At 39.8% G+C, this 14,896-nt stretch overlaps 1 protein-coding gene across 1 annotated transcript; it reads left to right on the top strand.

The window, feature by feature from the left end:
• Positions 1–476: 476 nt before the first annotated feature.
• On the top strand, positions 477–14,480 carry LOC133151069 (15-hydroxyprostaglandin dehydrogenase [NAD(+)]-like). The gene is made up of 7 exons (XM_061273818.1): positions 477–817; positions 1,189–1,312; positions 5,657–5,763; positions 7,533–7,629; positions 10,123–10,199; positions 10,312–10,475; positions 12,351–14,480. Exons 1-7 carry the CDS (start codon positions 725–727, stop codon positions 12,472–12,474), a joined length of 786 nt encoding a protein of 261 aa, XP_061129802.1. The 5' UTR covers positions 477–724; the 3' UTR covers positions 12,475–14,480.
• The last annotated feature ends 416 nt before the right edge of the window (positions 14,481–14,896 follow it).

Here is a 14,896-nt window from a genome sequence, read left to right as displayed (position 1 = left end):
TGCAACGTTTACCAAACACTGGAGTGAAATCCTGCACCCACTGATTCTCCTTTGTCCCATAACCTGGGTGAGTTCAACGCTGTCAATGACGAATCCTGTTTCTAAAGCATCCCTGGAGGAACCACACTCAAATATGGGTTATCTTAGTTACTTTATTGGACAATCTGGAAGAAGTCTTTCCAGATGGGAAATGCAGATAGTTAATACTGGATCCAAATCGTTGTTCTCAGTTGTAGGATATCCCGTACATTTTGAATGTGAAAATGAGAAGCGTGAAAGAGTGCTGAGAAAGGGGTGGGGAAGGAAATAGGTGGAGTTAGGAGGGCAGGTACAACTGTTGAATAAATCTGTAATTATTATCCAACAGTTTACTTAGACTATATGACGCGCTCACTCACGCACGCGCACGCATGCACTCACACACGCACTCACACACGCACTCTCTCACACACACACACACACACACACACACACACACACACACACACAGTATTTGTTTGGACTGATATGCAGAAGGAGAGAGGGAGACAGTGAAAGGGGGAGGGAAAGCAATACCCAACCAAAAGAGTAGAAACAGACAGAATACTGAGCGAGCCTCCGAGTGTGTTCAAAGACAGAGAAGGAGTCAGATAGGTATGTGAGTCCTCAGGTAGGTGGACAGCAAAAAAGAAAAAATTCAAAGTGAGCGATAGGTTGACACAGAGAAGCCAAAGTGTATAGGATCATGTCTCTGAATGGGAGGGTGGCTCTGGTGACCGGGGGAGCTCAGGGCATCGGGAGAGCCGTAGTCCAGTCCCTCCTACAGAGCTCAGCTAAGGTCAGTCCTGATCTGTCTCACCGCTTCTTGTCATCACTTTGACCATTTCTCACACTGTCGGAACATTGCCATGAAACCGATTGTTTTTCCCTGAATAGACAGCTCTTGCACAACTGTCTTGACTCTTATCTTTTGCTGCACAACCTGTTTTGACCTAACTGCTTTGGTTTCACCTGGTGGCACAGATTCTGTGTGCCAATTTGCATAACTGTCATAGAATGATCATTACATGAAAGTGACTTTTTTGATGAAACGGTCTGGGGGATTGTTGGCTGACTGATTGGCAGTCAAGTGTATTTATTTTACACAAACAAACAAAAACATCAGCAGAGTCCTTTTGATGTTTTCCTTCAAGCTTTTGTGTCCTTTAGGTGGCTGTTGTTGACCTGAACAAGACCTGTGGTGACGAGTGCAAGAAACAACTGGACACGGAATTTGGAGCTGACAGCAGCACTTTTATTCAGTGTGATGTTTCCAATGGTGACTTACTGAGAGGTAACAGCTTGTGGGAGTGACATAGTGTAATAGGGAACATTTCATATAGTTATCCCGTAATAGAAAAGTCTTGCTCCTATGGTTTTAGCCCAACACGATAGCGAATTCATAAAAAGTCTCGGATTGGTAAATGATTTCCGACTTTCCAAGAGGCTTTACAAACATTTCCCAAGAGTGTTTCCTTGCTTCTATGCTTGCATATGCTGACGGTTACATTGAGAGTGTGAGAACAGCTGCCACAGACAAGCTATGACAATCCGGTCACTTGAGGATCTCGCTGACAAGCAGCAATCAGAGTTCAGTTCAAATGAAGCTTGTCTGGTCTTGTACGTAGTCACATGACTGCTTGTTTTGCTGCATTTCTGCTGTTGGTTCGACAGTGCGTTATTTTGAACATTGTGCACTGTATATGGGGAAATGCGCCTTCGAGGGAGCAAAAGGAAAGTGCTTTCCATGTGTGACACCGCAAAACCCTGCAGGTTACCAACTGTGGAATGCTGTTTGACGTTGCTTCTAAATGTGTGACTGCTGTCAATTAGTATGTGTCTACCTAGTATGTGTTGAAAAGATAACTTTTCTGAAGTCAGGTGTGTTTGTTTCTGATTGTGTGTTGGCCAAGTGTGGAATGCAGCCGCTATTGACACATGCAGGTTTTACCACCTCGTCAGTTGTTGATGAAACCTGATCTGTCTGTTCACATGTGGAGATAAACAAACTGGTGGCTCGCTGTGGGAGGGATTTGTGCACGAAAAAGCCATTGACAGGTCCTTAAGTGACTGAAAATGTACTGAATCCTTAAATAAAAAGGGAGGCAGTACAACGGCACCGTTCTGAACTAACTAAAGATGACGTGTGGTTTAGACAGCTGAAAAAAAGATATAAGGAGAGAAAGCATAAAAGATCATTTCTAGTTCAAAATTAGCTATCGTGGACCAAGTTTAGATACGTTCTTCGGTAATAAAAGAAGGAATGGGTTACAAAGCTATCAACAGTCACCAGAAATCACCAGAAAGTGATTCTAAGTGAATAGAAGCTAAGCTGTTAGGGGCTACGATTCATAGTTTTTTACTTTCTTAATTTTTGCCGCATTCCGCTGAAGCGAGCTGTGAACCATCCAGCCCTGTTTTGCAGCGAATTTATCCTATCTACACTATCACGATTAAGAGAAAAACTAAAGCTGGTGATCAACAACATTACAAGTAGTAGCTTTTTTCCTTTGGAAATTTGCGGGTGCCGTCTCAAAAAAGAAGCACGCAGACCTCCAACAGGTTGTGCCATAAGACAAAACCTTGAGTAAAGGGATACAGACTAATTTATGGCGGTCTACAACCCCAGACAGAAAGTCTTTTTGATCAATATTAACCAATTAGGGTGGGTCCCCGAGATGCCCTCCTCCTCTTCTTCTTCATCTTAACAACTCTCTCATCCACTCTAATGGATAGTTCATGGATAGTTTCTGCCTGCATCTCATTTGAGGAAGTAAGAATTTCCTTGCTGTTGGGGGGTATAACATACGTATGTCACAGGGAATTGATCTTAATTCGAAGGATGCTCCACATGGCCTGATGGCATAATGTTGGCTATACCATGAGTTTTCTTCCTTTGTACTCATGGCAACCAAGGTTGGAAATAATTTTTGCAATTATTGGTCAGTAATTTTCAGTGGGAGTAGCGTTCCCCGTGGCAGTTGATTTCTAGTAAAAGCCGCATTCCATTAAACGAGATTAGTTTATTTTTCACCACTATGACATCACCCTTCATCATATGCCGGGCATTAAAACACGACCTCAAACTAAGTGTAATGCAGCAAAATAATGTAACAATAAAATTATTATTATTATTTCAGGAAATTATTTGCAAAACCAAAACACTGAAACATTGTAGATATAAAAGAATCAATATCAATATTCTCTCTGTCCCTCTTGGGCAGATTTATTCAAAACATTTAAACCAGTGGTTCTTAACCTTATAGGAGGTACCAAACCCTAGCAGTTTCATATACGCATTCACCGAACCCCTCTTTAGTGAACAGTGTTTTTTTCAAATTCAAGTCTTCAATGTTTATTTATTACTGGTGCACAAAATGAACCATGCATGAACATCACCTTGTTCAAAGAACATAACCAACACAATGCATGAACTCAAAACAAATTACCGTATTGGCCCGAATATAAGATGACCCCTATTATAAGACGACGCCCTCTTTTTCAAGACTCAAGTTTGAAAAAATACTTTTTGAACACCAAATTTAATATTTATACAGAAAATAATTACAGTAAATCTGAAACAAATGATTATAACAATATATTCGAGAGAAATAGCATGTTATTTTGCCTCGTTCAAATCATCCAAAAACTGTCTATCACATCTTAATATCTGCACATTTAAATATATAAACACGTTTGTAAATAACTGGCTTCTGGTTTTTGAAATGTAAATAAACCAATCTACTGTGATAAAACAACAAAATTGCAATAACTGCATTAACCATCAAAGTGAAGTCTAACTGTTGTCTTGAAACAAATCTGGATAAGGAAAAACATTGCAATAAAATAATGCAAACTGCTACCGTTATTGTTGGGGAGCTTGAGGACTGTATAGGGGGTTGGCTCGGATGGTTATGCTCTTTTCGCCCCAGGGTGTCGGTCAGAACACAGGAGTGGTTAGGTTTTTATAGCTTTACTGAATTATTGGCAAAAATAACAGGCACTGTGGCTTATAGGGGCATACAGGCAAACTGGCAAAAGACTATAGGCACATGTTTGGTCGTAAGGATGTGAGAGCAGGTGTGTGTAGTGCATGGGTGAGTCTTTGGGTGTGAATGTGATTCTTGTGTGTGTGATTATTGTATGAAGCGTGTGAAGGGTGTGTGGTGTGTGGTTCTGCAACAGACAGAAATACAGCACACAACACTAGTAGACGGCACACATTACATAACTAACTGCACGTAACTGTTCCGCTATACTAAATAACCATGAATGAAATACTCTCGGCAACACACCAAACATAAAACAACAAAATACATTTGCTGCCGACCGTTAGTCGCCGTGCCGCTGCGTAATGGCTACTCGTACAATGCGAGGCAAACTTAAAGGAGCTTGCCGAAGCTATAAATCAAACGGCGCATGCACGAAACAAACCGCGATTAGACAAACGGCACAACAATAGACAGTAGTAACAATGAAATGGATATACCGTTTTTTTCCATGTATAATACGCACCCAAATTTTGACTCTACTACTTAAGTCTGTAAACGTAAAATTATTTCAGAAAAAAGATTATCTTTGGGAACAACCGGTTGTTATTCTGCCGGTCAGTATCACTGCGCATGCGCTAGCAAACTCGATAGCGAAGAAATGTTTCGGATTTGTGTAGGGTACATTGTGACAGCAAACGAGCAGACAGAAATACAGCACACAACACTAGCTTTGTCCTGGGGAGTTAAGTTCAGCATTCGCTTTAAAGATATCTGGCACGTCTAGCGTCGTGACTGGGTATCATGTCTAGACCCCGAATGTAAGATGACCCCCACTTTTTCAGTCTTATTTCAATGCAAAAAAACATTGTCTTATATTCGGGCCAGTACGGTACATATCTGCAAATCAGTGTGACTTGTGCTGTTGCCTTTGTGAGACCAGTTCAGATACGTATCGTCACGAATTTACACAATAATTCAGGTGTGTTCAGACCTCCGCAGTGGAGGCTCTGCCGAACACCTGATACTGACTCACCGAACCCTTAGGGTTCGGCCGAACCCAGGTTAAGAACCACGGATTTAAACTATGTTTTTGAGACATAACAGTTCATATCAAAGCAAAGATAAAATAATGAAAACTATCCATTTGACCTGTGTATTGCAATGAGAAGTCACACGTGGTTCATTCATTATGCGGCAATCGTGATGTGATGTCATCTTTAGTAGAGGTCTCCAGGAAAAGAGATCAAAAAGCCTCACCTAATTTTCCCTACCTATTTTGACCTCCTCTATAGGATGAGCCTCTATGGAGGCTAAACACTGCTGGTCATCTTTTGTACTTGTCATTCGGCGTCTTGCTTTGTGTGCATGTGTGTCACATCACAAACGCGTTCCATTTATATTTGTTTTTGGAAAGTGAATGAGTACATAAACTGATTTAACAAAACAATTCCACCACTATCTTGTCAAAGTTAGTTTTTGTTTGATGAAAAAGAATCATAAAAGTACTATTTTTCTGCTCCTCTTGACGTAGTTTGAGAAACCCTGCATTAAACGATTGTTATCATAAGAGCCCGTGTCAGGTTTTATCCCTTGTTATACAAATGTCTCAAATCATTCACTCATGCCATTTGATTTCTGTCATTTAGATGCCTTCCAGAGCACCGTCGACCAGTTTGGTCGTCTAGACATTGTCATCAACAATGCTGGAATCAACAATGAAAAGAACTGGGAGAAGACCATTCAAGTGAACTTGGTGAGGTGATGATAATAGGTGTGGAGTTTATTTATTTTGCTAACTAATACAGCAAACTTCAATGTACTCCTTAGAATCCCCACAAAGTACATTTGTGAGCTTCCAAATATTGATTCACTCAACAGACTACAAATCTGAATCGTTATCAAGCTTTCCCAAAACTGGATGATTAGCTGATCTATTAAATTAGGTGTCTAGGAGAAGGGACACACCTAAAACAGGATAGATAGGGGCTCTTGAGAATCAGAATTGGGCCTCCCTGACCTACAGTGGAGGCTGACAGGCTAGCTGCCTTTTCCAACCACTGCCGCTGTAAATGAGAACATGACACCTTACGGTTTTAGGAGTGCTATCTGAATCTTGGCAGCACTTATTGATGCAGTATGACATTTTACAGTAAAATAAACCAGGATTATTTAATATAAACTATGTCAAAACAGGTGCTAGGCAGGTTATGTCATTATTTTGATACTTAATCAAATTTAACTTTTTTTTTTACAGGGAATCAGTTCCCATTGATACTTGCATTACTAATTTAATGTTCATATACTGCCTAATCAAATGAAGGTCAATCAATTTTCAGTATTATGTTGCTTTAACTTTAGTTGAGCTTTAGTACACTTCAAATAGGCAGTCAGCTTCAGATCTTCAGACCGCCCAAATTCAATCTCTGACCAAGTCTGCTGGGTCCAAACGAGTAAAGTAAGTAAACCAACTACAGCTACCCAGCGAGTGAATTAGAAAAAGTTTTTTTTTTACAGTGAAGTGTTTTGAGTAGATGGTCATCATATTCACCAGAGGAGCGGCCTTTAAAATGTGATTTAAATAAATTCATGAACGATTGTGTACATTAAACTTGTTTCTCGATTATTTTAGTGGTGTTTGGAGTTACATTTCCTTTGTGTGGCTTGACTAATTTCCTGTTCCTGCCAATTCTTTGTCCAGAGGCATAATGCTGTCAACTCTTAGTTTGTCATTCACACAGCCTCGGGAGCAGGAGTGACACTTTTTTTCGGAGCCAGGGATGGTTTAGCACTGTACAAATTCTGCCGAGCAAACAAAATAAAAAAGCAATGTTTAGACTCCCTGGGAGATTTATAAAGGTTTCGTTGAAAGTGAAATGTTACGATAACAAATCATCAGCTTTGCACTTTTTTTTCTATAAGTATGCCTATGTCCTCAAAACATAAAATCATTTGTAATTAAGCATTTTGTATATAATATTTCAACACCAAAGGTCATACTAATGCAAATCCAGAGGTTCTATTCTGGACAGACAACTAGGTAGAGCAATAGTCTTCAGTTTTAACACATCAATTTTCCGTCCACGTGCCTCATGTGATGCATTGTGGAGCTCGAGAATGGATCCACACAGAAAAATACATGAGAAGGAAAAAAGAGGAGTCTCTCTCGTGATCTATTGTATGACTGCAAAGTAATTGTAATTCTGCAATTTGGCTGAGCACCGAGAGCAGAAATGTTTATCTTTCTTTACCATCTTTGACTGCTGAGCTTATTAAGAGGAGGAAATTCCTCATCAACAAACATAAGCAGGGATTGTTTTCCAGGGGATTTATCTGATGTTCTGTTGGATTTTCTTGGTATGTGCTAGGAAGGACGTAAAACCGCTCCTAAGTTTGAACAAAATGTTCCAATTTTGATTAACATGTAATTAAATAATAATTTTTTAAAGATTTTTACTTCTGCTTGTGTGCCACACGTCTGTTGTGAAGAATGTCACCATGATGAGGTTGTCCATTTTGTTACAGACTTCTGTCATAAATGGGACTTACCTGGCTCTAGAACATATGAGTAAGGAGCATGGCAAGGAAGGAGGCACAATCATCAATGTTTCTTCTATGGCAGGTACTAAACAGTTACACACTATATTGTGCACACTGTCACATGCGGACAGATAGCTTGCACTGCCACCATTTTTTTTACCTTCAAGAGCAAATAAATCTTTTCACAAATTAAATTAATACGCAGGCATTGACTCATTAGATCAAGGGTTACCAATTCTGGTCCTCGGGGTCTGCCGGTGTCCTGCATGTTTTCTATGTCTCCCCTGGTGCAACACATCTGATTCAAATGGTCAGCAAGTTCTACAGAAGCTGGCTAACCATCCCGATGATTTGAATCAGGTGTGATGCAGAAGGGAGACATGTAAAAATAGGCAGGACACCAGACCCCGAGGACCGGGATCAGGGACCCCTGTACTGAATGAATAGAGAAATGCATCTTGCTAGATGGATCAACATCTTGCTTCTTGTTGTTCATATAAAATGACAAAGCCTCATTATAAACAAATGACCTTTTGGTGAGTACTTTTACCTACAGAACTGTCCCGCAAACATCCTGTCTAACCTTGTGCTTTGACCTGAGACCTACCATAAAGCAGAAGTGTATTATCGTATTTTTCGCACCATAAAGCGCACCCTCATAGAATTTCTTCTTTTAGAAATTATTTCATACATAGGGCGCACCGGATTAAAAGGTGGATCAAATAGAAGCTATACTGCAACAAACTGAGGTTGACTAGGGTTGCGGTATGCATCCACTAGCCAATAAACAATGAGCCCTCTGTAAACAATCTCCTATAGAATGATCGGGACTGACTAAAGTTAGATCTAACACATTGGTACTGCTTACTTATGTTTCCCTTCCATATCGATCCGTAAATTTACTCGAAACATTAACGGAGCAGCCTATTTTGAAATGAAATAGCCTCGGGCATATAGCAGCCATCATTATAGCATTAGCCACCGCAACCTCCTATGAGCCTCAGCTCGCAGACCCCCATGAGCCTCAGCAAAGTGTCGTGGCTGCCCCCTGTAAACAATCGCGTTTCTCAAACTACCTCCTATAAAATGATCGGAACTGACTAAAGTTCGATCTAACACATTGGTACTGCTGACCTATGTTTCCCTTCAATATCTATCTGTAAATTTACTCAAAACATTAACGGTGCAGCCTATTTTGAAATGAAATAGCCTCGTGCGTATAGCAGCTATCATTATAGCATTAGCCACGCGCAGACGCCCATGAGCCTCAGCAAAGTGTCGTGACAGCCTCCTGTAAACAATCGCGTTTCTCAAACTATCTCCTATAAAATGATCGGAACTGACTAAAGTTTGATCTAACACATTGGTACTCCTTACCTATGTTTCCCTTCCATATTGATCCGTAAATTTACTCGAAACATTAACGGCGCAGCCTATTTTGAAATGAAATAGCCTCGTGCATATAGCAGCTATCATTATAGCATTAGCCACCCGCAAACTCCCATGAGCCTCAGCTTGCAGACTCCCATGAGCCTCAGCAAAGTGTCGTGGCAGCCCCCAGTAAACAATCACGTTTCTCAAACTCTCTCCCATAAAAGTGATCGGAACCGACTAAAGACTGATTTAACACATTGGTGCTGCTTATTCATGATTCCGTTGGATATTGATCCGTAAACGTACTCGAAAACATTAACGGAACAGCCCATTTTGAAATGAAATAGCCTCGCGGGTACAACAGCTATTCAGTGACGCCCCCTGACCACGGTTGCCGTAATGCCGGGAAGCGATGCAACCTTGTAATTTACTAGCCGTACTAAAACGTACTGAAACATTTTGGCAGAGCGCTGTGTACAACCAGTATGAATCAACAAATTCATCAATCGATCCATATATAAGGCGCTCTGCATTAAGAGGTGAACTGTGTTTTTTTGAGTAAGTTTTAAGTTTTTAAGTGCGCCTAATATTGCGGAAAATACAGTAAACTATATAAATGGGGAAACTAACTTTTGTAGGTAGTCAACATATATGGAGTAGTATGACTTTCTCCAAGGACCTGAATCGACAGTGGAGTGGTGAAACTGGTTTACTTTTCACATATGACCCCATTTGGTTAATTTTCCTCAGTCAACTCCATCAGGGGAGGGCCTTGGTGATCCGCATCCAGGCGAAACAAAATATGGCCCAATGGATTTCTTTATCTTTGGGGTATTAAGCCGTGCTTTGTCTGGTTTTCCACTTAGGCCTAAAGAATAAAAAACACAACAACGTAGAGACACAAAACCCCTCCGCCAACTTTCGGTTTTAGCTTCAGGGAAGGGACCTGGTGATTCGCGTCCAGGCTAAACAAAATATGGCCCAATGAATATCTTTACTTTGGGGTTATTTAGCCGTGCTTTGTCTGGGTTTTTACCTTAGCATTAAGGCATAAAAACACAACAACGTAGAGACACAAAAACCCCTCCGCCATGATAAAGTGATGGCTGAAGGAGTAGCTGTTGATATTTTGTTTAGATTATTGCTATATGTTTAATTAACATTAATATGGCTATGTCTTTTATGCATTGTATTGCTACAGCCTTCCTGCACTCTCCTCACCAGCCTGTCTACACAGCCACAAAACATGGAGTCATTGGTTTTACCAGGGTTATGGCCGTAAGTAGAATACTCAAATGCACCATTAGTAGCTAGATAGGAGCTAGTCATGTAAACCAAACATATACTTTGAGTGCTGTCTACGGTGGGACATCACTGTCCTATTTTACAGGATGCATCTTCGCAGAGCGACTACGGCGTGCGTATCAATGTGCTGTGTCCTGCCTTTGTCGACACTCCTCTGCTCCACTCAGTAGAACAGGAGGAAAACATGGGGAAATTTGTCAAATTCAAGGATGATTTCAAGCGCAGCATGAACAAGTTTGGAGTTTTACAGTGAGTATGCCTTCCATAACACATGCAAACATATAAGTTGTAATTCATTCTGTAATCATGCGAATACCAACTGTAATGGAATGTAGTGGAACAATTAAGCTTGAACAGTCTCTTCTGAAATAGTAGCTGACCATTTATTTTGATTTAATAGAAATAAAAGTAGTTACGGAACTATCATCTTAAATTGCTGCTTTTACAGTTAATCGTTTAATTTTAATTGTACAAGAAAGAATTTAAGGAAAATTATATTATTGTGGTGGACCTCAGGACCAGGCCTCTCACCCAGCAGGCCTGTGTGTGTGTCCGCGCCATTGTTGGATGGAAGTAGACTTTTCTCTGCACATTAATGTGATGTTCTTCATTTGCATCAAAATTGGGGTGTTCAACACACAAACCCGAGTACGTCGTGCCTGACATTATGGTAATCTTTTCTTGATCAGCCAATCAACGTGCACTTAATTCATGTACGTTGACCGCGGATTTTGAAATTGTGGTGGGGGTGCTGTGGATGCCAGCCTCCCTCTCCTTTTAATACTGAAGGCACTGCTAATAAAATATATTTGAGATGATAATGATAATAATTTCTTCAATCAATGGATTTCTACAATGATTCAGAGAGAGTGTCCCACGCTGTCGTCATATTTCTAAATGAAATATCATGATGTCCACCATGAACAACCGCAGCGCGCCAAATTTGTCTGCCTGCACCTCGATTAAATACACCAAAATTGTGTTAGACCACCTGCGCATCGAAATAAAGCTCCCTTGACCCTGTCTTAAATGTTGTCTATTTTTTGTTACCAAATTGCAAAATGCCCCTGAGGCACACCAGGAAGACCCAGTGAGGTATAGAGTGTCAACAAATTCACAAACATGCCAAACTAAACCATTGTCCCAGCATTAAAATGATGATGCATCGATTTCTATGCCAAACACAGACTTCTTTCTTTTACCAAATTGCCAGATGAGTTGATGGCCAGATGGCCCAAAAATGCTTGACCAGACTTGCGCTGGCATGAATGAAGCTACATCTGATTTTACGGCAAGCGCACAGTCGCCAGTGTAGAAAAATACGGCCTTTGTGTGTGATGTCTTGGTTGACAGAAAATTGGGTTGAAATGAAAATGTATGAATCTGTGGCCTATGAATTAACTCAGTTCGCAATATGTTATTTGAATACAGGACATCAAAAGGCTGACAATAAATCCAGATATAGTTCTTAAAGATGTAGTTAAACCATTTGTTGAAAAGTATGGAAGACAGCACAGAGGGCTTTTTTTTACCCTATTCTGTTTAGATTCCTGTTACTGTCAAGTTGTTTATGTTGTTTGGAGTTGGGAGGATGTTTTGTCTTTGAGGAAATTCATGTATAGTGTAGTTATAATCAGCCAACAAGTGGCTTGTGACACTAAATTACTCACATTAAAGAAGATCAGTGAACCAGTAGTGTCAGAGGTGATGATAAACATTGTTTAAATAAGAAAGTCAAACACACTACAAGCACCAATCCATATTTGAGGCTGATATAACAGTTGCTATTTTGGGGAGTATTTTATGGCGTAGTGCAAGATGTTGGCAAAGCTTTTTAATAGTAAAGAGGCCTCTCCAGATAAGTACCAATGATTAAACCAGACCAGTGCAGGGGTGTCCAAACTGAGTCCTGGAGTGCTGCTGTCCTGCCTGTTTTCCATGATCAAGCTTCATCAGAGCTTGCTGATGAATTCATTATTTGAATCAGGTGTCTTGCAGCAGGGGATCATGAAAAGACAGCGTCCCTCCAGGACGGGAGCTAGACATGCCTGCTCTCGTCTATGCTAATCTAAGTGTTTTTTTTTTAAAATGTCATTTAATACCAATCTCCTTCCTCATCTCCAGGCCATCAATGATCGCAGAAGGTATGATGAGATTGATTAACGACACCAGCCTAAACGGTGCAGTGATGAAGATTACATGCTCCAAAGGAATCCACTTCCACACTTATGAACCCATGTCTGCGTGACCATTGCATAATGGTTTACCCCGTGCTGGAGAGCTGAAGAGAGCAGTGGTACAAAGCTGTAACCTGAAAGACTGGAACATCACAGTCTGATATGTCAGGACATGTGGTGGGAATCCTATCAGTATATAACCCACAAATGTTTGGATTCTAGTGCACAACGTGGCTTGAACATTACTTAAATATGTCAATACAAATAAAGGAACTAATTTCTATGACAAAATTATAGAATGAATGCAGTACTAGCTTTATTACCAATGCAACCCTCAGAAAACTAAAAGTGCAATACAATGGACCTCCGGCCGCTATTCCACCACCCAAAAAAACCACAGTGGTCATAGAATCTGACAAAAGTAATACATTCAAATGGAATGCAAAACAGACAATGAGAATCAGATATTACTTTTGAATTGTTTTATCAGAATTATTTTGAAAACCAAATGCATGAAATTGGCCTTGGCAAAAATGATGACAAATATGACTTGATAAAGTAATGACTACAATGAACTTTCAATGAGACATACACCTCTGACCGGGTATTGTGGCCCACTCATTATGAGCAAATTGCGCCAGTTGTGCTAGGTTTGAAGGGTCTTATAGCATTTATCTTTTAGGGTGCTTGTATAAATAGTGTTCCCTCGATTATTGCGCGGGTTTCGTTCCTGAAAATGCCCGCAATACGTGAAATCCGCGAAGTTGAGGTTGGCTTGGTTGGCTTTTTATTTAAAAATTTTCCCTCTAAAACTTGATACACTTACCGTTTTTTTTTCGTGTATAATGCGCCCCCATGTATAATACGCACCCTAAAAATGGCATGTTGATGCTGGAAAAAAGCCTGTACCCATGTATAATACGCACCTAGATTTTGACTCCTACTTAAGTCCGTGAACGTAAAATTATTTCAGAAAAAAGATCATCTTTGGAAACAACCGGATGTTCTGCCGGTCAGTATCACTGCGCATGCGCTAGCATACTCAATAGCGAAGAAATGTTTCGGATTTGTGTAGGGTACATTGTGACAGCAAACGAGGAGGTGATCTAGCAAGCGTCTGATATGAGAGCATTGTGTTCGTATGGTGTGTTTGAAGTGAACAGCAGAGAAGAAAGCACATCTGTAATGGCGGCCTCCGTATGATATCCGGATTTAAAAAAAATAAAATAAAAATTTGAGAAAAAATATTTATTTTTTTTGTACCCATGTATAATGCACACCCCAGATTTTAGGACAATAAATTAGCTAAATTTTGCGCATTATACATGGAAAAAAACGGTAATAATTTTACCATTTAAAATGCAAAATGAAGAATAAATAGCGAGCCACAGGCTCTGTGAGGAGTGTCTTCTGCCCGCCGGCAACAGACTAATACAACGGAACGTTGGCTAAAACTTCAGTTAAAATCTTTTTATTTGATCCTAAAATGGCTTACCAGAACAACTCCTGCCATGCATTTTAGCCAAGGGTACAATCCTGGTGGATTAATGCGACGTTCAACCTTTAAAATCAAGTTTGATGGCCATGCCTGTTCCTCCTCAGCTGCTTCTTATTGGTCGTCGTTATCTTCTTGGTTATCGTCTTCTTTGTCCTTGTTGTTTTCTTCTCTCTTCTTTTAAAACCAGGAAGAAGCACTACTGCTGTGTATATATATATATATATACATATATATATATCCATTATAGTCAATCATGAAGCTTCTGTAATTAAGTAGTGTCACTACTGTAACTAACTATTATTACCTAAGTAATACTTGCACAAAAACCATGTGGGATTGTTTGCATTTGTGTTTTGACTTAGAAGGATGTTTGCTGCCAATTACCACACATTGAGCAGTGATAACTGACATTTGAATATACTGTTTGTTGATGTTGTTTTACCTTATCCTCATATGCATGTATGCAAAGGGGGCAGCTGCCAGAGTTGTGCTTGGAGACTAAAAGAGAAAATCAAAAGTAATTAAAGCTTTGGAGCAGGTGGAAGCATATAAAATAAAATCAAGACCATGACACCTTGACAGCTCATGTATGTACTTATTTAATACACCTGTAAGCCTATATTTGTTATATATGTGTGTATATATGTGTGTATATATGTGTGTATGTATATATATATATATATACTATATATATATATATATATACACTATATACACTGCTCAAAAAAATTCAATTAACACTTTGAAAACACATCAGATTTCAACGGTGACAACAAAAATGTTGGATATCTATACTGATATGGACAGTTTAATGTCTCAGGAACAAAAGGATGCCACATCTTTTGATGGAAATAAAAGTTGTTAGGCTACAGAGGGCTCACTGTATAGACGCCCCAAAAATCAAAGTGAAAAAATTATGTGTCAGGCTCGTCCATTTTGCCTAAATTCATCAATTTCTGCAACTCAAAATTATTTTCAGTAATTTGTGTGGCCCC

Source organism: Syngnathus typhle, linkage group LG3, assembly GCF_033458585.1.
Source record: "Syngnathus typhle isolate RoL2023-S1 ecotype Sweden linkage group LG3, RoL_Styp_1.0, whole genome shotgun sequence".
NCBI classification, from domain to species: domain Eukaryota; kingdom Metazoa; phylum Chordata; class Actinopteri; order Syngnathiformes; family Syngnathidae; genus Syngnathus; species Syngnathus typhle.
The sequence above is the reverse complement of the archived record's forward strand: the minus strand, read 5'-3'. Positions and strand labels throughout refer to the sequence as shown.

Excerpts from the sequence above, each read along its gene's own strand:
- LOC133151069 (XM_061273818.1), top strand. The coding sequence starts at position 725 with ATGTCTCTGAATGGGAGGGTGGCTCTGGTGACCGGGGGAGCTCAGGGC. Across the intron at positions 5,764-7,532 it reads AGACCATTCAAGTGAACTTG|ACTTCTGTCATAAATGGGAC; the intron begins GTGAGGTGATGA and ends ATTTTGTTACAG. Across the intron at positions 10,476-12,350 it reads AACAAGTTTGGAGTTTTACA|GCCATCAATGATCGCAGAAG; the intron begins GTGAGTATGCCT and ends CCTCATCTCCAG.